At 43.2% G+C, this 22423-nt stretch overlaps 1 protein-coding gene and 1 long non-coding RNA gene across 2 annotated transcripts in view; both read left to right on the top strand.

The window, feature by feature from the left end:
• The window catches only part of SNX4 (sorting nexin 4), a 33213-nt gene extending 23277 nt beyond the window's left edge, over nucleotides 1-9936 (top strand). Inside the window, 5 exon segments of the mRNA XM_068687586.1 lie at nucleotides 3764-3853; nucleotides 5053-5152; nucleotides 6039-6184; nucleotides 7557-7671; nucleotides 8017-9936. Of these exon segments, the coding sequence (XP_068543687.1) occupies nucleotides 3764-3853; nucleotides 5053-5152; nucleotides 6039-6184; nucleotides 7557-7671; nucleotides 8017-8064 (499 nt within the window). The 3' untranslated portion in view covers nucleotides 8065-9936.
• Nucleotides 9937-12180: 2244 nt separating this feature from the next.
• LOC137858999 (uncharacterized) lies at nucleotides 12181-20929 on the top strand. The gene is made up of 3 exons (XR_011098117.1): nucleotides 12181-15105; nucleotides 19433-19572; nucleotides 19706-20929. It is a non-coding gene; the product is annotated as an uncharacterized lncRNA (long non-coding RNA).
• Nucleotides 20930-22423: the final 1494 nt, after the last annotated feature.

The raw sequence follows: 22423 nt of genomic DNA, 5'->3' as shown, positions 1-22423 counted from the left end.
GAGTTCCATTTGTTTTTGATAGTGGTGTTTTGTACCATGCAGTAGATGGTACATAGATTTGGACTTAATTACACAAAGCTAAGAAATTTAATTATTCAGCACCAAAATGTTAATGGATTCTTGAAACAAATGCTGTCTGGATGTAATAAAGTAGAGAATCCTCCCTTTTTGCATCTCTAGAGTCAGTTGGCAGAGTACGTGAAACACTGCCTTCAAAATAAGAGTCTAACACTTCAGAGTGCTCACAGAAGTACTATTCTAGGTTCATGCTTTTTGCTTTCCAGGTAGTTGTATCCTGTTATCCTATTTCAGTTAAGGTATAACTTCTCGTGACTCCGATTCCTCTTTTGTAATCAGGTGCTACTGTAAAGTAACAACTTCAACAACAGAGGAAAGCTGTTTGATACTTATAGAGTATAAGTTATACATATAATTTGGGTAGAAGTAAAGCTATCAGTTTACAGTGCAGATCTACGAATGTGGTGCTACTGCTTGGTTGTGTTTGATATTATGCCTCGTCAAATGGAAGGGTTTGAAGAGCCATACCAAACTGCTCTTGGTTTCTTCAGAAGAACCCTGTTTTAATTAGATCTTCAAGAATTTGGGCTCTTCTGAATGTGTTCATGCTTCTGTGTTTTGTTCATGTGATGGTTTACATCCAAAAAAAATCTATTATGTCTTTCTAAATGGAAAGCTCTGGTGAGAACAAATAAATGGAAAATGTGTTTTGCTTTCAGAAGAAAATAATTGCACTCTACTTCAATGTTCAGCACCTACTGCAATATGCAAAAATTGAAGACATTATGAAAACATGCTGTAATGCAGAGAAGCTGGGTAGGCACAAGTAGGTTCTCAGTGGTTGAGATGCATCACACTAAGTGTCAACACCTAGAAAAAGCTTAATCAACTAAAGTGGGTCTGACCTCTCAGTCAGGAGGCTGAACCTTCTCCGCACATCAGAGAGGTTTTTCTGAGACATGGTTAGGATTAAAGATCCGGAGTAATGGTGTGGTGGTGACTCTGGCTAACTCTTTTTGCACGATGTCTGAGGTAGCTTGCATTGTCTGTCATCTCTTCTGCTCAGACGTTCTTGTACAACGGTAATCTTTTTTTTTTTTGTGGCAGTCAAGAAATGGCAGCAGTAAGATTCGTGTAGTCTCCTACCAGCAAGGACCACATTGATGATCTCTTGAAAGTGTAACTTACCAATGCAGCTACTCTTCCCATAACATTAGACTGAGCAGTTTTGTTGCAACAGAAAGCTACTGCAGGAAGGTTGCCTGATAGACAGTAATTAAATTTGTTTTGGAAGTATATCTACCCCATGTGCTGTAGTCTTTAGTATTTATTTATTTAAACTTTTGAGATGTTATTGTTTAGGATGATATAAAACTGCTTAATATATGGAGAAGACATCCCAAAGTACCTCTGGGTGCATGTTGTATAACAGGATGAGGCTTGCTGAAGTGATTAATAAAAACAACTGAATATGCTGAGAGAGCTCAAATGAATGACTGTAATCCTGGCATTTAAAATATGAAAGACGTCTGACCTTTGACTTCTGTCCTTTATATGATTAATGAATGGCCCTTTATCTCTTTATCAACTGGACTGTCAATACAGGTGGAATCAGTCTAAATTAAAACAGGGTTTTAGTTGAAGATTCCCATGAAGAGTGGGAACATGTTGGGTACCTTTAGTACTTACTACAGTGTTTCTCCATAATTCTTTTTCCCTGGACAAACCAGTGTCTAAATTTCAGCTTAGGCAGTCAGGAATATAGTTTGTCTTACTACTACTTTGAAAGCAAACTTAAGTGTCTTGAAAGTCTGGTCTAGGTAAGGTGGTTTTTTTTGCGTGTTTGTTTATTTTGGGAGAGTTGTTCTGCTGCATACAAGCTCTAACAGTTCTACAAACTTAGAATTTAGTTGAAACTGAAATGTGGTCCATCTGCTGCCCTGGGAAATATAACCACTATACTAAAATTATTGCACTTCAGAACTTAAGAATAGAGAGGGTAAGCCACATATGACCTGTGTGGCTGTAGGATTTTTCAGAATGTGCATGTTTTTCAACAATTTGGACTTCTTCCTTGCTTTGATTCACAATGTAAATTCTTGTTCTCTCTGTTCTTTTACTCCTTCTACTTGAACTGTTCCACTGCTGCTGATTACCTTGGGTATTGTGCTTACTTATCCCAAGTAGACTTGGTAGGGCTTGTCCTGGGTATGCCATGTCTTTGATTTCACAGAGCATCAGAGGAACCTACCTTGCTTGCAAACTTCAAAAACAAATAAAAATAAATAAAATCATACTTGCACAGATGAGCGCGTCTACCACTTTTCCTCAAGCTCCTTGTTCTTCCAGTTCTTTGGCAAGTACATGAAGAACCTATGCAGTTCTTCTGAGCAGGGCAGCGGGTCTGATGATGGTAAATTCACTACTTATGTCTCCATCATATACCTCCCTTAGATTCCTGGTATCTAAGCGACATTACTGTTTCTTCTAGAACTTGCAGAAAGATGTTCTGTTCCCTACCAAGTCATATTAAGTTACCTTTCAGCTTGACTCTGCCACTTCTGTCTTAGAGCTAATTAGTGGAGAGGCACCAGAAGAAACTGAGGAACTCAAAGACTTTGCACAAACTTTAAAGGCAAGAGATGCAGTAACTAAAGTTTGGTTGCATTGTGCTTGGTCACTGGACAGACATGGACACATGCTTATTTCAGGGAGCCCGTAGATGTGGAAACACTTATTTCTTCTGTGCCAGGGATTGCCACAGACTCAAGAACCCAAACTGAATTGGTAGTGTTTGTGATAAGCTGTCATTCATTCTGTTCATCAGTAATGGTACATGCTCCGTATTGCTGACTAAAGCAGCATCCTATTTTTGTCACTGTGCCAAGTGAGATGTGCACATCTATTAGCTGTGGGCCTGTTCCTGCAGATGTGTCTGAGCACAGTCATGTTGGTTAGTGAGAACCTATTAAATACTGTTCAGTCAGCAATATAAATTAGAAAAATGAAGTGCTTTTTGCCATTTCTAGTAGACGTCAGCCTAAATGATGAAACTTACTGAGTTTAAGAGCTGTGGAGTTAATTAAAACCCTTGTGCTTCTGAGGATTTTTCCCTAAAAGGCAGGTTTAAACTTCTTGTTGCTCTGAACTGATATGCCTGACTTTCACAGCAGGCAAAGCAACACATTTTCAAGGAGCCGAAGGACTTTGTGTTTTGGCGTTCAGAGCAGCCACTATGAGTTTTGCTCTCAGGCTTATGGGTTGGCTGAATAACAAACAATAAAAGAAGCCTTTTAAATAGTGCCCCTTTGCTTTTCAGAAGGTATGATGTTTCTAAGCTGTAGTGCTTTCAGCCTTGCAGGATTTCTTCTGCATCATATCTTTCCTTTTTGCCTTGGTGCTGCCTGTTGACAATCCACTGAAGACAAGGAATAAATTGTGTTCCTTTCCTGTAATAAAAACTGCCTCATCTTCAGCAGGAAACTTATGATAAATCTTGTACTCATCAAAAGATTTATTGTAGTAACAACCAAAGAAACAGGCCTGCAAGAATGTTTATATTAGCTGACTCAGAGTTTAATTAAAAACAAAGGACAAAGGAAAACCCCTTTCAGAAGCGTGTTTCACTGTTTTACTTTGTGACTGGCCTTTCTGTCAAACAGGTGTCCTCCTGTGTTACTGTATGTGCAGTCCATAAAGGTTAAATTAATGAATTCCTGTTTGACCGTGCCCATTTTTTCACCAGATATGCAGCTTCTATTGATGACATCCTGGAAGAAGAGGAACATTATGCAGATCAGCTGAAAGAGTATCTTTTCTATGCAGAAGCACTACGGTAAGAAACGAAATATAGAGATCAAGTAAAAATTGTGATTTCCTCTAATATTGTGTTGGTGTTGAATTTTGGTATCTTCTTCTCTCTAAGAAGTAGAAATTTCAGTGTTATGGAATCTTCACATTCTTACCTCCTATTTTGCTTACTTTTGATTGCTATATGGGTGGTAATAAAAATTTAAAACTGAGCTAGCTGGTCAGTAAGTGAAATGATGGAAATATTAAGATCTGGATACTGTGGAAGATAATGCTGTTTCCTTGGCTAGTTGTGCCCCAATGTGCTGAAAGCTTTGTCTTTTAAAAGACAGCCCAAGTAAAGCTGCTACAGCTGTTATAAGTCCCAGCAGATTTCAAAGTGCCCCATGTAACTTTTATCCTGTACATTACTGTGCAGCTAAACACAGATTTTTATTTTTTTAAATTGTTTTAGACTAGACTTCACAGGGCAGTCTCCCTTACAAGCGTGGATGTGAAAGCAAATTTCTTCACGCTGTAAGATTGCAACTAGTGCTATTATGCTCTCTCTGGGTTGGCTCTGAACTTTTCAGAGAGGTCCAGTAATACTGTAGAGAATCAAGTTGGCGAGTGTGATGGCTGCTGTCAGGGAACCCAGAGCACAAGTAGCCTCTCCTGGGAGATGAACATGCATCCGGCAGTGGAGTACGGATGTAGCCTCATCAGCCCACACAGGACTGGGACTTGCTGCAGGTGGTCAGAGGAAACTTGCCTCTTTTCCAGATGAAAGGCACTATGCGAGTCTAGGAGCACTGTTTCTTGTTTTGTTTAAAAACTAAAACATGAATTTTGTGATTGACTGATGCATTGCTGCTGTGACATGTTCTGTCTCTGTTTACCTTTTGTCATAGTTGTGATTTTTCTCTGATGTATTTTGAATAAAATTATTTTACAGTGGTATACTTAAGTGGGTGGCAGGGCTCACATTGCTGAGGATGTCTTGAAATGAGTCTAAAAAGAAGAGCAGAATGCTGCTGGAATAAGAACTTTCTTATATACCTTGATCCAAGCTACAGTAATTGCAGAGTTAAGCATTCTGTGATAGGGCTGTTGAATTTGAGCTAGATAAATAACTGAATATGTTGCCTGCCAAACAAAGCATTTTGCCGTTTGTAAAGTTTAAATGGAGGGAAACGTAGCAAAACAAAGTAGTACGTGACAGATCTTTCATTACTTACTTTTCAGGGCAGTTTGCAGGAAACATGAATTAATGCAATATGACTTGGAAATGGCGGCACAGGACCTAACATCTAAGAAACAGCAGTGTGAGGAGCTGGCAACAGGAGTGAGTCTTTTTCCACTTTCTTCTCCAAGATGCCTTTTTTTTTGTGCGTGTGTGTGAGCCAAGTTACTTAGAATGACATTTAAATGGCACTAACGTGCTGGCCCCTGGTTATGAGGAGCAGTATCCTATGAGCTGTAGGCCTCTGAGGTTTAAAAGTAACTTGGTTCTTGGTGACGTAAGCTGTTAGCGTTCAATAAGAGAATTTGATAGAGAGCAAGTACAAGGTTACAGGAAATAGGAACTGGGCAGAATAATAACAATAACTACCCTAGAGGTCAAAATGGTAGGATTTCTGGAAGGCTTCCTCTGCCTTTTGGAACATGGACGCTACTGATACATGGCGTTAGTTCCTCTTATATGGAAGACAATGGCTAAGAAACTACTACTAGTAACATGTATTTAAATTTTTTAATATTGCTGTTGAATCTATTGACATCCTGTGGAGAAATAATTCATAGTTTTTCTTTACCATACAAAGTGCAAGGCTTTAAGTTCTTTCCTACCTCAGTCTGAGGAGAAACTTGTCTGGAAGCTTACCCATGCCAGTGGAATGACTTGCTTATGGTCTAATCCACAGACAAGCTGTAAGAGTTTGAACATCAAATTACTTAAAGGTGTCTGAAGGGTCCAGAGTTCCTGGGAATAAAAGTTGAGATACAAGTTTCTGTTTCTTTCTCCATCCTCACTTGTCTCTCTATAATGTGAGCTGCCATACTTTCAATTGCTACCTATATATGGGACGTTCAAGAAATTAAATATGCCACTTTCTGGTAGTTAAAGGCAAAAATGAACTGAATAATAAGCCCTAATGCTGGTAAAAGTCATGTGATGTATCATGGCTCTGCTCAAGAATTTCGAAATCTAGAATGTCTTTTGTTTTTCATAGACTATGAGAACATTCTCCCTGAAAGGGATGACCAGCAAGCTGTTCGGGCAGGAAACCCCTGAGCAGAGGGAAGCCAAGATAAAGGTTCTAGAAGAGCAGATACAGGAAGGAGAAGAACAACTAAAATCTAAAAATCTGGAAGGCAGGTAAACAGGCTTGATTTGTTCAAAGGAGATGGGGCTTGTCTTAGCATAAGTCATCGACTGGATGCTCTTGAAGGTGTTTGCATTTTATAAGTGTTTTTAATATATTCTTGGTGTTTATGAGCTGTCTATAAAAGCTCCTGTCAGCTGCAAGTTGTGAAATAAAGTACAGTACATGCAGTTAGCTTCTGGTCTGAGTGTATGGCTTATGTAAAACCTGATGACTTTCCCAGTTACTGAGCCCACTCTAATGGCTGACTTGCTTGCTTTTATGTTCAGCTAGTAATATGTTTAGCAGGTGGGCTTGTAGGTCTGCAGCTGAATAGCCTAAGACTCAAAAGCTGATTTGCTTCAAATACAGTATTTAGTTTGGTTTATATGCATGGGTCCTAAGTTAATATTCTACAGCTCCTCATATGGGGGATAACTGACTCCTGTGTGAAAGAGATTAGAAGTTCTGGCAAGCTGTGTTTGAGTAACTGCTTCTCAATGCTGTAATGAAATTTTCTTCAGGAATGCAAATGTGAAAAATAGGAACTAACATTCCTGAAGCAATGTGTTTGTGTCAAAACATGTTCATCGTATAATAGAAGGGGTAAATGTGGTATCTCCTGGTATGTTAGGATTAAAGCTGAGAAGATAAGACTAGTTCATGAGCAGTTCAAAACAACACGACATTCAGTAAACCCAATTTCTTAATCATTTTGACAGAAGTACTGGAGATCTGGTATTGTAGCTCTGGAAGCAATTTTCAAGTGAATACTTGCCTTGTGTGTACAGTCCAGCACAAATGAAAAGCCATGAATTAAAGAAATCTTCTTCCATTTTGGTTAAAGAGACCTGAAGACAAATCCCCAAACCAACAAAATTAATTCCTGAAGTGAATTGTCCAAGTCAAATTTGCATTGTAAATGTTGTTACACTTTACTGTCTCAAATCCTGTTGACAACTGAGTTTTCACATTGGAAAGACCAAGATTCAGACTTGACAATTGAAACAGAAACATGGAATGTTGTGTGCTGAGTGTTAGCATAAAGATATTTTGTCACTGAGAAAATCTGAAGAGAAAAGTGTATTCTGAATTATGCTGGTTCTACAGCAGTGATGCTTACTATATTTAAAAAAAATAAAATAAAATCCTGTGAAACTGGTTCTGGTTTAAAAATCTTAAGAAGTAGATGGAGAATTAAGCAGTAGTGCCAATTACAAAACGAGAACACTGCAGGATGCATAATAAATACAGAACTTGGTTTGCTGACTGAAACAAAGTGCTTTATCGTACATAAAACTTCCTTGTTGTGGGGTTCAGAAGAAGGAAGATGAGCTGAGGTTGTAACATGTAAAACACTAACAGAAATGTTGCTTTTAATTCCAGAGACTTTGTGAAAAGTGCCTGGGCTGACATTGAACGGTTTAAAGAGCAAAAGAATCGCGATTTGAAGGAGGCTCTTATAAGCTATGCTGTTATGCAGATTAGCATGTGCAAAAAGGTATGTGTAGCTTGTGAAAGGCTAGGCTAGTGTATATATCATGTCAGCAGGGGATCAGATGCGAACTTTCAGCATCTAGGAGCGTTGCAGTCACAGAAGGTTGGAAGTCACTAGCGTAAAACCTCCCACATGTTCCATCCTACTCTAACTCTGTGACATGTTAATGTTGATATATATATAATAGGCAGTGTGGTCCAATCCCAGTGTGGTCTCTGCCTTGTTCTTGTGTGGAGTTTTGTGGGGTTTTCTATAGAGTCTTCCATGGAAAAAAAGTCTGAGGTTTGCAAGCAAATTATATTTCCGTCTATTTTTTGCCTTTTTAATATTTTATTATTATTTTTAAAGGGAATTCAAGTTTGGACAAATGCAAAGGAATGCTTCAGCAAGATGTGATTATCTGGAAATGAATTCCTCCTCCAAGTGCCAGAGAATGGAAGCACAAACGTTTAACACCAATGTTAAGTTGTTACATGACCTACATATAAATCATGAAATAAATGAGTTGAGTGAATAGTTTTTCTTTCTGCTGATTGTAATTGTTAATAAAGGACAAAAAGGTTATGTTATTAAATGTTTAGCTCTGACTGCCACTACTGTGGCATGTTTTATATGTGGTAGCAAATAATTCAGGGGTAAGAGTTACTGAAAACTACAACTCTGTACTTGGGCAAAGGTGTAGGGAAAGTTATCCCAGAAAGTATGAACCGAGCTGTTCTCTCTGAGACTTGTGAAACACCATGCTCCGTAATGTATAGATCACTTCCAGATGCCCTTTTTTTTCAGCTCTTGCTGTTTAGAATTTGTAATGCTCAAGGGTGCTTTGGTTTTATAATAGGACACACAGTTGTGTTCTTGAGGTTTACACCACAGGAGGGACAAAAAATGAAATTGTAATGCCAAGGGTTCATATTTAAATGCCTTCGCATGTCCATAAAGAAATGTGCTTTTCCAAAGGTCAGGTTAAGCAGCTCCTGAGATGTTTGAAACTCTCTACAGTAGAGGTGTTGTACAATGGTTTGATACAATATTCTGCATTTACTGGTTCCCACCTAAGTTTTGATATGGGCATTGATTTCTTATCAAACTTCTTCCTGCAAGTTAAGGAAACTGGTGATCCAGCTGAGCAGCAAAACCAAAAACAAGGCTGGTTAAGAAGCAGATGCAACTTCTGCAACTTCTGTTTGGTTGTTTGGAACCTGTTTACATTAGATGTGAATCTGGTTTGTGGTACCTCTTCTTGTAACTGAAGTGGTTTGGCTCGTAAACGAGTAGTCCTTAGTGGAGATGCTGAAATATAAAGTCTGGTGTGATTTTTGTAGTAATGAAGAGCAGTGATGTACAGAATCCGCAATGAACTAAGGTATCTGTCTGGCTCTTTTAAGGATGTTTCTGTGTTTAACGTTTATAACATGATATCACCAGTATAACATGATTTGCAGTTACAGGTACTTGCATTAAATGTTGCCAGTTATGAAAAACATTTACCACTGTCTAATATGGGGCTTTTTCTACGTATTTAAAGTTCCTGAAGTCTTGTGGAATTCATCAGACTTGATTGCTAATCCTACAGGAAGCTTCGTAACATTCTCTTGGAGAGTGTATTTAATTTTTCCAGATTATAACACTACTCAGATCCTTTTTTTTTTTTTTTTCTTTTGAGATATTCCAGGAAGTCTTTAGAAGTTGTTTTGGTAATTTATCAGTAATATCATTACTTGACATGTCCCATGTCACTTTTGTCTCTGTGGCATTTTTTCTATAAAATCACTGTAAAGAATTCATAGACCTGGTGTACACTACAACTCAAACTGGAAGTAATGTACTGGTCGCTTTGATAGCATATGTCAGCTTTCTCAAAGCATTTGACAATGACACTTCTGAGAGATGATATGGACAGAAGGAGGTCTCCATTTAATATTTACAAGAAGTGTTCTCTTCAGAGGATTGCAGTATCCAATTCTGATACAGGTGGAAGGACTTTTACATTCCAAACCAAGAAGTTGCACACTTGACATATTCAGTAAGCCTTCTAAAGGAGTGGTGCCTTAATACAATACCATGAGGCGCTCAGAGTAGGTATTTTTCATGCACTTTGATTTTTGGTAGATCTTTCTGGTGCCTCTTTCCATAATTCACTTGCTGTACAGCTTACTATAAATGTATTAGTATGCCTTTTTTCCCTTGCTAGTTGTACTAAGTTTAAGAAGGGAACAACACAGTTCTTGTAAGTTTTGTGCCAATAAGCTAAATAAAATTGCTCTTTGATATTTTTGTTATGCTTTTTTTGTAAAAATGCTGTATTTTCCCAATGCTGACAAATGTTGCTCACTGTATTGAGTTCAGTTCTTGGCCATCTCAAACAATCTCCAAAATTTGGTTTTACAATGTAAGAGGTAAGTTGTGCACAACTAGTTGATTCACCTTTTAGGTGAAGAATATAGCATCTAAATCCAAAACAAGATCCTTGTTATAATCCAGTTTTGATCCCTTTATAATCCAGTTTTGATCCCTGCTTTGTTTTTGCCCAAACAGAACTAGCTGTCTGAATTGCATGGATGTCATCTGGATAAGAGAAGATGCAGTTCAAAAGGGTTTGTGATGTTTGGCAGAACTTGGGTGAAAGCTTAGTTAAGGGTAATTTGAAATAGCTTAATTCCCTTTACTTTTGCTGTTTCCAGATTTGCATTGCATGCAGTCTTGCATGCATTTACTTGTGGATCTTAGCAAACGCTAAGGGTTCCTCCCCCTCTTTTCATTTTTTGTCTTTTAAAGAGGAAATCATCTACTTAATGTCTGTTTCCATTTGGTTAATAGAGTCCACATGACAGTGCACGCTCGCAAAGTGTGCATTTTTCCAGCACAGATTTAGCTTCTGTAACTCAAGCCCCTCTGCCTTGGCTTGCTTCCTTCTCTTATCCAGTAAACATCAAAAACTGGTGGAGGGCCTTGAAAATAACAGCAGCCAGGCAGACCACTTCAACTTCATGTCACCCAAATGCTCATATATACAACACCTTACCTACATGGACAATCTGACTTACTGACAGAGCTGTCACTTCTGCCACAGGCAGGGATTATCAGTGGTGGTGCTGCCCCGACCTTCGCCGCTATTAGCAGGACCTTGATTTGTCAGTGCATTTTACTGGCTACTGTTGCTTGTGAAATGCAGCTAGGGTGAGGGAACCAGGTGAAACTGAAAGGTAAGATGTTTTTCTGAAGGGTCTTATCTCTTTTAACATGTTCTACTTAAATACCTGACTTCTTCACAAAGCAGAATTGATTTAGCAGCTCCTGAAGTAAGGCTGGGCTGGGCTGTGAGTGCTGCCTCCTAGGAGAGACTTTGTTGTCCTGTGCGCTTCTCCCTGCTACTGAAATTCCCATGTATTTGTTGAAGAAACAAGAAACATACTTGAATGTTCCCTAAAGGATTACAGAGAAGGCACTTGCCTTATTTTCTCTCCCTTTGCCCCCACCTTGTCTTGCAATGGCAGGGCAATGGTCTAACTCATGTTTTTGTTCTCATAGTCTGTGCATTCCTAGAGCTTCTCTTGTGTTTGCTCCTAGTGCCTCCCCATGGAGCTTTATCTGTTCAATGAAAATCCTACTACGGGGCTGCCATAGAAATAAGGCAAACAAAGGAAACAACCGGAATGAGGGCTGCTAAATGGGAGTAGCAGCTGCAGTGCCAAAATCAAGTACAGCGTGCTTGTGTACCACCAGCAAATGCAGCCTCCCCACCCCACGCACACACTAACACACTTCTCCCTTGATTCTTCCTCTGCTGTTTTCTGACACTTACTGGTAAAACACAGCGTCACTGAAAGGATTTTACCATCATGACTTACACTGCAAAACGTTGCTGGCTTTTGGTTGCTATTGAATGGCTTCTGTAGGCTGATAATGTATTTTCTTTCTGGAAGTTTTTTTTTTTTTTTTTTTGACTGATTGATACGTTCTACAATCTCCTATTTATTTATTTTAGCCAAATTAGAAATTCTCAGATGGATGTGGAGGAGAAGGATTCCAGGTAGCAGTGGTGCAGCGTTTAAAGATGAGGTGAGATGGCATCATGCTGGGAGAGGAAGGGAGGTTAAACTGTATAAAAGCAAAGAAAGGTTTTGGGACGAGATGCACAGAGAGGGTAAGGAGGAGAGGGAAAGTGAAGAGGTAAGATGTAGGGCAGACATGGGGATGGTGGAAGAGCTGCGGAGGAGAACAGAAGGAAAGCATCCATAGCTGGGATGTGCCTTGTGCAGAGGGTGGAAGCAGTGCTGCATCACCCTTGTTTTGTAGGGAGGGTGAAATGGGGACAGGAGATAAGGACATTTTGAGAGCTGTCAAAGACATGAATGGACTGCCTGTAATACTGATGATGGCCAGCCCAGGTCTGAATTACACTTGTGGTGGTGGCTGTGGCCTCAAAGCTGAGTTGAACACCAGTAACGGTGTAACATCTATTATAACATCTCTTCCACTTGGAAGGAGAGATTTAATTTTCAGCCTGATACTATATTTTTAATATCTCTTTAATTTTTATTTTTATTATTATTTTTGAATACATAAGATAGGAGAAGATGCTTCTGCCTTTGAAAGCCTAACATAAGCTCGGTGGAGACCCGGTCCTGCAACCACCAGCACAATCACGCACACCGATGTGACCCAAGCAGGCTGCCCCATGGAAATCCCAGGACCAGCGGGCATTAAACAGCTCGCCCATCCTCAGCAAGCGCTGTCTGTGCTCGGGCCATCTCGTGGCGTGCGAGGAGCCCAGCTCTGGCTGCGCACCCAGAGACCCCTTAAGCGGGCCGGGAGCGGCTCTGCGCGCTGAGCGCCTGGCCGGGAGCCGGGGGAAGGATGCTGCGGAGAGGAAAACGCAACCCCGACCGCCCTCTTGTGGGTCTCAGGCGCCGCTTCGCAGGGGCCGGGGGTGTAGCCGGAGAGGTTTCGGTGCAGGTTGCATGAGGAGTGCGCTCGTTCCCGCAGGGTGCCGCTACCCAGGCGCGGTGACTTGCAGCAGCTTCACAAGCTCGTGGCCAGGTTCCTCGGTCGCCGGCGCACCGGGGGCAAACGCTGCCGTGATTTGGGCTTAAAGGTGGGTTTCTGGGCTAGCGGCACGCTTCTGATCCTCGGAACCGCTTGGAAGGGGTGCTGGCGGCACGGTCAGCAGGAGCAAGCTGTGATGGTTCATGCAATTTGCTCTGCAAACACTGGGAAGGTTGCCCTCGCCCGACGCTGCTTTGAATTAGGGTTTTCTTGAAGCGTGTGCTCTCTGATCCCAGCCTTGAAACTCTCCGGTGACAGTGGCCAAATCTTACGCTGGTTGTTCCAGAGGCTAAAAGCATACGCTTTCTTTCCAGGCTCATTTGTCTGTTTTAACTTCCAGCCTGTGTTGGGAGGCTTTCGTCTGCTCCCCTCCCAGGGTGTTTCTGCCTGCAGGAGGCAGTCGGGAAGAGCTCCTCGTGCGTGGCTGCTACACCGATGCTATTGCTCTGTCAAGGAAACTATGAGCTGTTAAAACCAGAATCAACCCGACACGGTCTGTTTTCCATGAACATCACGACTGGCATTGATCCCTTTTAATTCAGCATCAACTATTGTTTTCCCAGGGATTACTTTCAGACTGACAGGCCTGTAATAATCCAATCTTTCTAATGATATATTTTTATAAATAGGCAAAATATTAGCCGTCTTCCAATTTTGTGGGATTTCTCCTCAAATTCAAAACTTGCTGAAAATCAGTACCAGTGGTTCAGAGATCTCCCACGTCAGGACTTCTGTAAGGCTTGAGAAGAAACTGTAGAGACCTGAGAGGCATTAATGCAAGAAGCTGATCCCTAGTGCCGCACCCTGGATGTGACTAGGGAGAAATGACCTCCTTGTGGTACAGATAACGCACAGATATGGTTGAGCAAGGCTGCACACACAGCATGATTTATTTTAAGCATCCCCGTAGAATGAAATTAAAAGAATTTCCTCAGATGTTGCATATCTAAACTGAATTATTAGGGGTGAGGAATTCTCCTTTCTAAAATACTTCTCAGTGTTAAATCTTCCCTGAGCACATCTCGTGATGACTGCCAAATAACAGGGCAAGTTGGTCTGGAGGGCTGCTAGGAGAGAGCCTTCTCCAGACGCCCTGGCTGCTCCCCTGGAGCTCCTGCTGGGGGAGAGCTGCAGAGAAGCTCCGGGTGTGACTCTGCTGTGCTGCCGCCTTCGTACGTCCTCGAGTTCCTCCTGCCGGCGTGCCGAGTCCTGCGGCTGTAAGCAGTGTTTGTCCAAATGTTTTCCCAAACCTTCAGCGTTTCTTGGGCAGGTGACAGCTAAAGGAACTGACTGTTAACGGGGTCGATGGCTGTGTCTCACCTGCTTTTTGGTCCAGTTTTTGGAATTGAAATGTTTTTTAATACTCTGTATTTGATTTCTCTGCATTATTGTCAACAACTCTTCTGTTTCTGGGGTGTGCTGGGCCTGTGCTGGGAACGCTTTTGTTCTTTTTTGTTCTTTTTACTACTTAAGAAGCTTATTCTCACTGCTAGTTCTGCTGGCCATTGGTTTCTCCTTGCTGCCTTACAGATAACTGATCATTCCTAGCCTCTAATTCCTACCTGTGGCTGGATTTACTATTCCTTCCCCCTCCGTAATACTTTACCTGTTTCTATTTCTCCTCACAGACACGATGGGGATTTGAATGGGTGTTGCCTTTTCCAATTCCAGGGCACTCTAAAATACTCTCAGATAATTTCTGGTGATAGTTTCCGTTCTGCTCAAATTCCTTCTTCCAGCTGATTTGGTCACTGCTATTTTTAGCTTCAAAATGCTAAATATGTGGTGCTTAGCTGGGCCTTTTTCTGTTTCCTTCTAACAAATACAATGATTGTGATTACAAGGCAACTCACTGGCTGCTCAGTTTCATGTTACTTTTAAATTTGAAAACATTTCCTTTTGACATCCAGCATAGAACTTCCTGCACTGGAGTTAAATAAAAATGCATCTCTGCTGCTTTTGAAAGTGTAAAGCGTTTGCTCAGGAGGTGTCTCCGGGATCGGCATCAGACATGGTATCGCTTTCCCATGCCACATGGATAGGGGGTTAACTCGCCTCACGTCCCATTTCCTGAGCTCCTGGAGGTCCCAGCCAGCCTCCCTTTGCGTAGCTGTCCTTCGCTCTCCTGTCTCCAGCCAGTGGTACTTTGTCCTTTTGTCTCATGTTTAGAAAACTACAGAAACTCTTGCTTAGCTTTGATATGAACCATATTGCTCACAGACACTTTTCTTTTTCCCCACGTTCCTTAAAGATGGAGTGACAAGCCTTCTCCAGCTCAGTGGTCCAAGAATTCCTCAGTTGCTTGCCAGCATTTGTCTTCCACTCCACTGATGTCTTGGTGGCACGGTGACCAGTGTTGGCTTCTCACAGAGGAAAATCCTTCTGCCTCAGGTAGGAGACGTGGCACACGGCAGCAGGTAGGAGGTGCATTTCCATGACTGTCCATATCAGTGCAATATAATGCGCTTCTCTCAGAAGCTGTTCTGGATCCAATGAGCGGAAAAGCAAATGGTTGTGTGGCTGTATCTGAGCTCTAAATCTAGATAGTAGACTGCCTTAATCTGGGAAAGAAGGGAGAAAATAAAGTGCTGGTAAAATGAAGCCGATGGTCTCTGAGGTCAGCGTGCACCAAGGACATTCCTTTACCTCAAAGTGTCTGAAGGGGCTGATGCTCAGAAGCATAACCTCTTCTTACCTTCTGCCAAGGGGCAATCTGACCCCCATGTCACCAAAGAGGGGATCTGGAGTCATTTCTGTGCAGTTTTCCTGTCTGTCCAAGGGCGCTGGATGCGAGACAGATTCAGTCACGTCCCAAGGTAAGGGCTTCAGGTGGGCTCAACGGCTGGCTCCCTGCGGACCCCTCTGTCTGCATCGACTGCTTAGGGAGTTGCAGAGAGATAATTAGATCTTGGAGGTAGTCTGCCCTAAATAAGGAACAAAAGCTGTGGTAGATTGTTTTGGTTCTGCTTTTGAAGATTTTTGACCCTCTTGTGTCTGTGAAAATCAGAAACTGTGACTTTTAAAGATCCGTCTTGGAAGTGGTCTGGAAACATCCACTTAGGGCTTCCTTTTGCTAAAGAAGAGCAGTCTTGAAGATATTTTTTCCTTTGTAACAGAGAAAGAAGCGCAGGTCCATGTGCAGCTGTTCTCTGTGCTTGAGGCACGCAGATCCCGGAGATGCAAGGCTCCAGCTGGAGAGCTCGGTGCTGCGTGCTGGGGTAGGTATCGTCTGCATCTTGCCTAATGGCAGCGGTGCAGGCTTGCAGAGCCCTCTGGCAAAGAAGGGTTAACTCACGTCTGTTTGCACCGGGCAGCCGCTAATCCACAAAAGAACGTGTTCCAACAGCAAAAATAAATCTTGTCTGTACCTGCGCTTGCTGGCTCCTACTGGAGCCAAATTGCAGCGGTCGTGGTTCTTACCTGGCTCCTGCTCAGCGCTGCTGCTGGGTTTGCAGCATTGCATGCAAGCGGAGTGGGGCTCAGAGCACCCATGCCAAGCACGGGGAAGGCTCTGGTGGAAGGTGACAGCCTGTGTGTGGTCTTGCAACATGATCTCCCCCTGCTTGTGCCTTCGTGGGAGCTGACTCGCCTGCCCTGTGCACCGTGTGCCAGTCGCTGCTCTCCAGATGTCGTCGCAAACGTGAGTGTGTGGTTCCTGGTGACTCACAGCCCTGCGGTGGTTTGTTTGTCTCTGGGCACTGGCAGGAGCACCTGTGAAGCCTCAGATTTCAGGGTTTCATCACAAAAGCTCATGGGTGCAGCACCCAGGCAACAGGTGGCACAATGGCAGCGGCCGCACACAGCGAGCCCATGCCACGCAGTGTTAAAAGTGGTGTGGTTTGGTTCAGAAGCCTGCAGCAGAGAAAATCAAAACTAGACTTAAAAATGAAGAAAATAAAAAGGATTTAGGGCGTGATCTTTAAAAGCTGAACAGTTGCTGCAGGGTTTCTTCTTCTTTAGCTTTCCATGTTAGCCCTTAGCTTTGCTCTGAAAATCAGACCATTCATCATGAATTTTGAGAAGATACTCTGGAAACCTTCACCTGCTGTGCAGTAGCCATCACCGCAGTATCTGCGGTTGCCAGTAGTTTGTATGAGTTCTTCAGAATATTTGCTGTGTTAGGGAAATGAAGGCAAGTTTCCACCTGAGATGCCATGGTGGGAAAAGTGCTTGTGGTGGCTGCATCACAGCCAGGTGTGATGGGGAGGGTGGTGGAGGAGAAGCTGCCTCTGACACTGACAGCACTCACAGTAAAGGGACAACGTGCCAGGCAAGCTGGGTTTTGAAAGAAATGCAAAGCAACATCAAAAGTCATTTAATGCATGCTTTTTGTAAGCCCTGACGTGTTGTCTCTGCTATAACCATGAAAGCAAAACCCTCCAGTTCAAGATTTTCCTACTGCACAATGTCTCTGAGAGAGAAACTCATTTTGATTGTGGGCCCAGGGAATTAAAACAATAGAAATGACTTTTTTTTTCTTTTTCTTACCTGTCAGAGGAGGGAGAAATCTTGGCCATCGCACTTACATCTTAATCCAAACTTCCTCAATGCTTGGAGCAGACAGATTGGAGCTGTTCTGGCTTACACAGCTCCAGATGCAAAGCTTTGTTCCAGCTGCTTCGAGAGGTTTCTTTGGATTTCACGCTTGGCTGGGGACCATCCCTGACAGGAACTTTATGAGCAGAGCCTGAACTTGTATCTTCTGCTTAGAAAAATACAAAGTACCCTGGGGCAGAGAACCAACCATCAGGGTGCTTCTCTGTGCAGCTTCATCCAGGCTGGTTGGAGGTGCTGCTTCCCTCCTCTTCATCAGCAAAAGCCAGGTCCTTGTTTTCTTCACTTTGGTATTTTTTTCTCTATTACTTGATAATCTAAAACTCTTTTTTTTTCCTTGTGGCATGCTTTTGGCCTTGTTCCTATTATTTCTGCTATGCTTCAGAGCAGCTGGTGGTGAGTTCCTGCCATCCTGGCCATGGCACTGACATCATGCATGCCACCATAGAACCCGAAATTCAGATGGAGCCAGTCTGATGACAGGGAGTCCAAAGGAAGAGGTTCCTTTTGGGGACCATGGGAAGGGTGGCAGCAGCTGCTGGAGATGTGGGACACCCTGGTTCATCCAGACCTCTCCTCCTCCCTGGCATTGGCTCAGCCTTTCCAAAGACCCTGGGTTTGTCTGCCCACCCTTGCCTTGGTCCCCCCACCCTGTGCAAACCTGCCTGAAGCTGCTGGGTGGCTTCAGAAGTGGAGGAGGAAGGGGAAATGGAAAGACGAACCGCCTGGTGGCAGGGCCCTTTCAGCTTCCCCACAGTAGGAAATAAGCTGAAGGCAAGTTCCTTCTTTGGGCCACAGTCCCCTATGCTTGTGTTTCAAGCTTGTGCCTGATGCTGTGAATTAGGGGAAAAACTGCCATGGGATGCTACTTTGAGTAGTGCAGCTAAGCATGCTGCCAGCATACCGCTAATGTGGCGGTGGGTAGGGATCCTCTGGGCTGAGACCCATCTGTATTTAGCTCTCTGTGTTGATTGCCCTGCTTGCAACCTTTTATGAATGTGCAGCACAGCAAAGTCCTCCTCACAGAGACCCCCCCCCCCAGCAGTCAGCCAGTGCTCTGAAGTAGCAGATAGGGCTACTCCCAGTTTCTTACATCTTTTCCCCTGAAAAACCACTGTCTCCACAGCACGTGCCTTGCTCCTGCAGGTAGAGCTGCTGGCTGAAGCTGCCTCTTTATGCCCTGGTCCAGAAATCTTTTGTTTCACACCACAAAGAGGGTGTTGCAGCTGGTGTGGCCCCATGCCCCTGATGCCATGTTTGCAGTGTCCTTGCTATTTGTACTCTTTGCCAATTGGGAAGCCAGGGAATCTTACAACCCAGCCACAAGTTCTGCTCGAGCAGGGGGGGCTGCAGCAGGTGATCACCAGGGGTCCCTTCCAACCTCACCCTCTGTTAGCACCAGCCAGCATCTTGTCCCAGGATGGAAGATCTCCCTGGGGAATAAAACTTTTATTTTTGTGCTAAACCTGGGCTGCTGGTAGCTTCTGGTAGGCTGAGATGTGCCCTCAGCCCTCCATGTGCGAGGGGGCATTTTAAGGAGCAGAGTTTTAATGCTTTCAGGTGCTTAGAAGGGGCTGAGGCCTGGCTGAACCTGCAGCCCTCTGCGTGAGGGGACACGTGGCCACAGGGGAGCAAAGCACTCGATGGGATGGGGTCCCAGCTAATGGTGGGGGGCACAGGGGCACGGTATGGGGGGCTCTTCCCCAGGGAAGGCATGGTCTGGGAGCAGAAGGCAGTGTGCTGGGGAGACCCGGCCTGCTCAGGGCGTGCCGCTGCGCAGCCAGGCTGTGTAAGTGCCTTCTGGGCCCCAGCTGCTGCTCCAGTGTTACTGTGGTTAAATGGGCGCATGTTGTGTGTTTTGAGTGTTTTGTGAACAATTAAACTGCAATTTGTGCCAGCGTGACGGCTCTTCCTCGCAACGTGATAACAATTAAGTGAAGTGCAGTATTTAATGACCAGGATCTCATTTTCTAGAGGGTGATTGAGGTTTCTTTTCCCACACTACAATGCTTTTTTTATTTATTTTATTTTATTTTTTTATTTTTTATATATAACCTGAAGAACCACCAAGAGGAAAAGGGAACGGTTTGTCTAAGAGAAAGCACAAAAGCTTTCACTTAGACATATGTGTGCTGCGTTCCTGCTATCTCTTTTGCTGCTACAGGCTTCGCTGTGGGCCTGAAAAACTTCCACCTTTCTTCTGAGACATCTGAAGCGATGACCCTCACTGGAAGCTATGCAGCTACGGAGGAGTGCCTGCTGCTGCAAGGTGCTGCTTTCAGGCAAGCTGGTGAGCAGGGTCAGGTATGTCACTCGAGAGCATCACTGCAGCTCACTTCTCTTCTGCCCAAGTTCCCTTTCTGCAGTGGATGATTTAAGGTTAGCGTTCCTTTATTCGTGAGTTTAGTCGTAGCTATAAATAATACACAACTTACAGGGACTGCTAAGAGGATGTGCAAATTCAGCAACGAGAGACTGAGAACGCTGTACTCGTGTTGGTGGCTGTGCCTTTGCATGTTGTAACAGATGGAAGGACTAGCAGACATCTCTGTCTTCTGAGGACAAGCGTCCAGCACAAGCAGCTCTTTGGTTCCAGCAGGACCCCTCAAGTGATATACCACAATACCAACTAGGAATGATCTGATATATATTAAAAGATTTCCTAAGTTTAGATGATTAAATTGATTAAGTTTAGATGATTAAACATTTCCAATAACAAAAAGCATCCGTTGGGTTTTGAAAGGGCTGTGCCTGTCCTTACCACCTGCAAGAACATCGGTCTGACAGAACAGAGAGGGGCTGGTGCTCCCCGTCAGCTTCAGGACGCTGGGCTCTGCAAAATCAGGTGAAATTGTTGTGTTTGTCTGTTCTATTTCAAGTTCAGAGGACTCCTTTTTATTGTTCAAGTTACTATGAAAAACATCTTTTGGTAGCCTTAACTTTGAGACTGCAATATTTCACGTCTACAATCAGCCTTTCTGTGGTAAAGATGCAGCAACATCCTCTTTCTGTTTTGGCCCAGCCCACCTGCTGGTTTTGCATTCACTATTTTTGGTATTTTTGTCGTGTCATACTATGCTACTCCCTACTCTTCTGTTTCTTTTCCTTACTTGTGACTCAGGTAACGTTTGTATCATCAAGATAATTTACTCTGAAAACACATTCAGTTTAAGAGAAAAATGCCATTTTGAGCTTGCTTTGTGTTTCTTTCCAACCTCCCTCTCTCCCCCCTGCCTCCAATGATATTATTTCTCTGTGACTCTTTGGCACTAAATCAGACCTGTTTTTATTTCTTTTTACTGATGTACTGATCCCTACATAAAAAAATCACCAGCATTAACATTACTCATTGGTATGCATAGCTATAGCACAGGATGTTTTATTTTTTGACAGCTTCAGCTTTGTAAACTTCTCTGTAAACTGTGGGGAAAAAGCAGCCATTTTAGTACATAAGTGGGCTGAACTACAAACAGATACATTTCCCAGGCAGGAACTGATCTCTAAAATATTGCCGCTTTGCATGCAGTCGGGAATAAGTTTGACTATTACATCTTTAATTAAATATGCCAAGTGAGTTGATCAAAAATGGCCAAGCTGAAAAAATGAAAGAATCCTTGATCTACATCTAAATATTCATTTTTCAAAGGAAGTAGCTTTTTGTGGTGCCTTCCAATAGCTGACATTGATTTCAGCCTGTCAGCTTGCATCTACTGGTGATAATAGGGAGTCTCTGATAACATGTTGGTTTTTAATAAAGCTGTTTTTCCTCCAGAGATGCATGGATTTGGGGTCACCTTCTTGGGTTTTCCATTTTGTACTCAATGAATGATTCAGAATCTCCACCATTTATTTATTTATGCCAACTGGTGAAGTTAATGGCTAGATACTTCAACACAGTATTTTACCAGGGTATATTCTCTCCATGCCACTGGCTTCTGAAAACAGAATCAGCTTTGTGTCACAGGTAGGGACAGCAGCACAGCCACCAGCAACTCTGCAATGCTCAGCTCACTGGAGGGGAAGAGCCTTCTCTCTTGGGATAAGGCTTTACCCACAGCTTTGACCCAGGCTAGAAAAAAAATCAGTGTGTTACCTCAGTCTGCTGAGAACATTTGTCCTCGCCGACTATGAGTTGTTACACTATGCTCTGGCCCTCTCACCACCTCCTTTTCCACCTGACCTTTGAAGCACTGATGGGATGTTTTCTTCCACTCTTTGCTGCAGCTCCTCTCAGGCTGGGCAAGACTCTTTGCTTCCACCCAGGGAGTGTTTTTACTTCATCTGCTTGTCTGGTTTGGTGTGGGCACGTCCAGCCAGCAAACAAGGCCAGTTTGCTTTACAAAGAAACATGGTTTTATTTATTACATGTAATTTTTAATCATACATTTGACTTTTAAATTATCCTCGGCAGTGAACCCTCATCTGTTTTGCAGATGGAAGGCAGCACTTACTAACCAGCCTTTGTTGTCTGGGATATCCCCAGCCCCCAGTCAAACCATTTTGATGTTCTTCTGACCGCTTTCATCTTAACACTGTCCCTAAGGCTCAGGCTCCCTGGATTTCCCAAGCAGGTGGTAACTCGTATTTTGGAAGCTTTCTGAGCTAGCACCCTTTGGGCTATCTGACCAACCTCCAAGGCAGGCTTTCTGAATCTGCCTGGGCATGAAATGTGAGGGTATCTTCATCTCCAGAGGCTCTCCTGCCTTGTTCCCAGCTTGTTCCCAGCAGAGGCCTTCTGGAGGGTTACACCAGCATGAAAGGGGCTTCATAAAGGCTGTGCTGGGTGTGATGCTCCAGAGGCTGCAGGCTGACATGCACAGCGCTAGCAGAGGGTCTTGCTGTTCTGCCAGCTGTGATGAGCAGAGATGGTGCTCTTCTCTCAGGCTAGTTGGAAGTCAGGTGTAGTTTGAAAACTGCATCAGTGCTGTTAGCCAAAAATAATATGTAGTTGCAACATCTCTAGCTTCAATGGTAAAAAAAAAAAAAAAAACACAAAAGACCAACAAAAAAAAAAACAACTGCTACTACTGAGATCATCTACAGAGAGACCATACCATGTGCAGCATCCCTTCCTTACCCAGGTAGAGCCACAGAGAGAAGCTGAGGAGGGCTCTGTTTCCAGGTATAAAATGTGATGTATTTAGCATTTCAAAGG

The sequence above is a fragment of the Anas acuta genome, chromosome 6, assembly GCF_963932015.1.
Source record: "Anas acuta chromosome 6, bAnaAcu1.1, whole genome shotgun sequence".
Lineage (NCBI taxonomy): Eukaryota > Metazoa > Chordata > Aves > Anseriformes > Anatidae > Anas > Anas acuta.
This window is presented reverse-complemented; position numbering and strand designations above follow the sequence as displayed.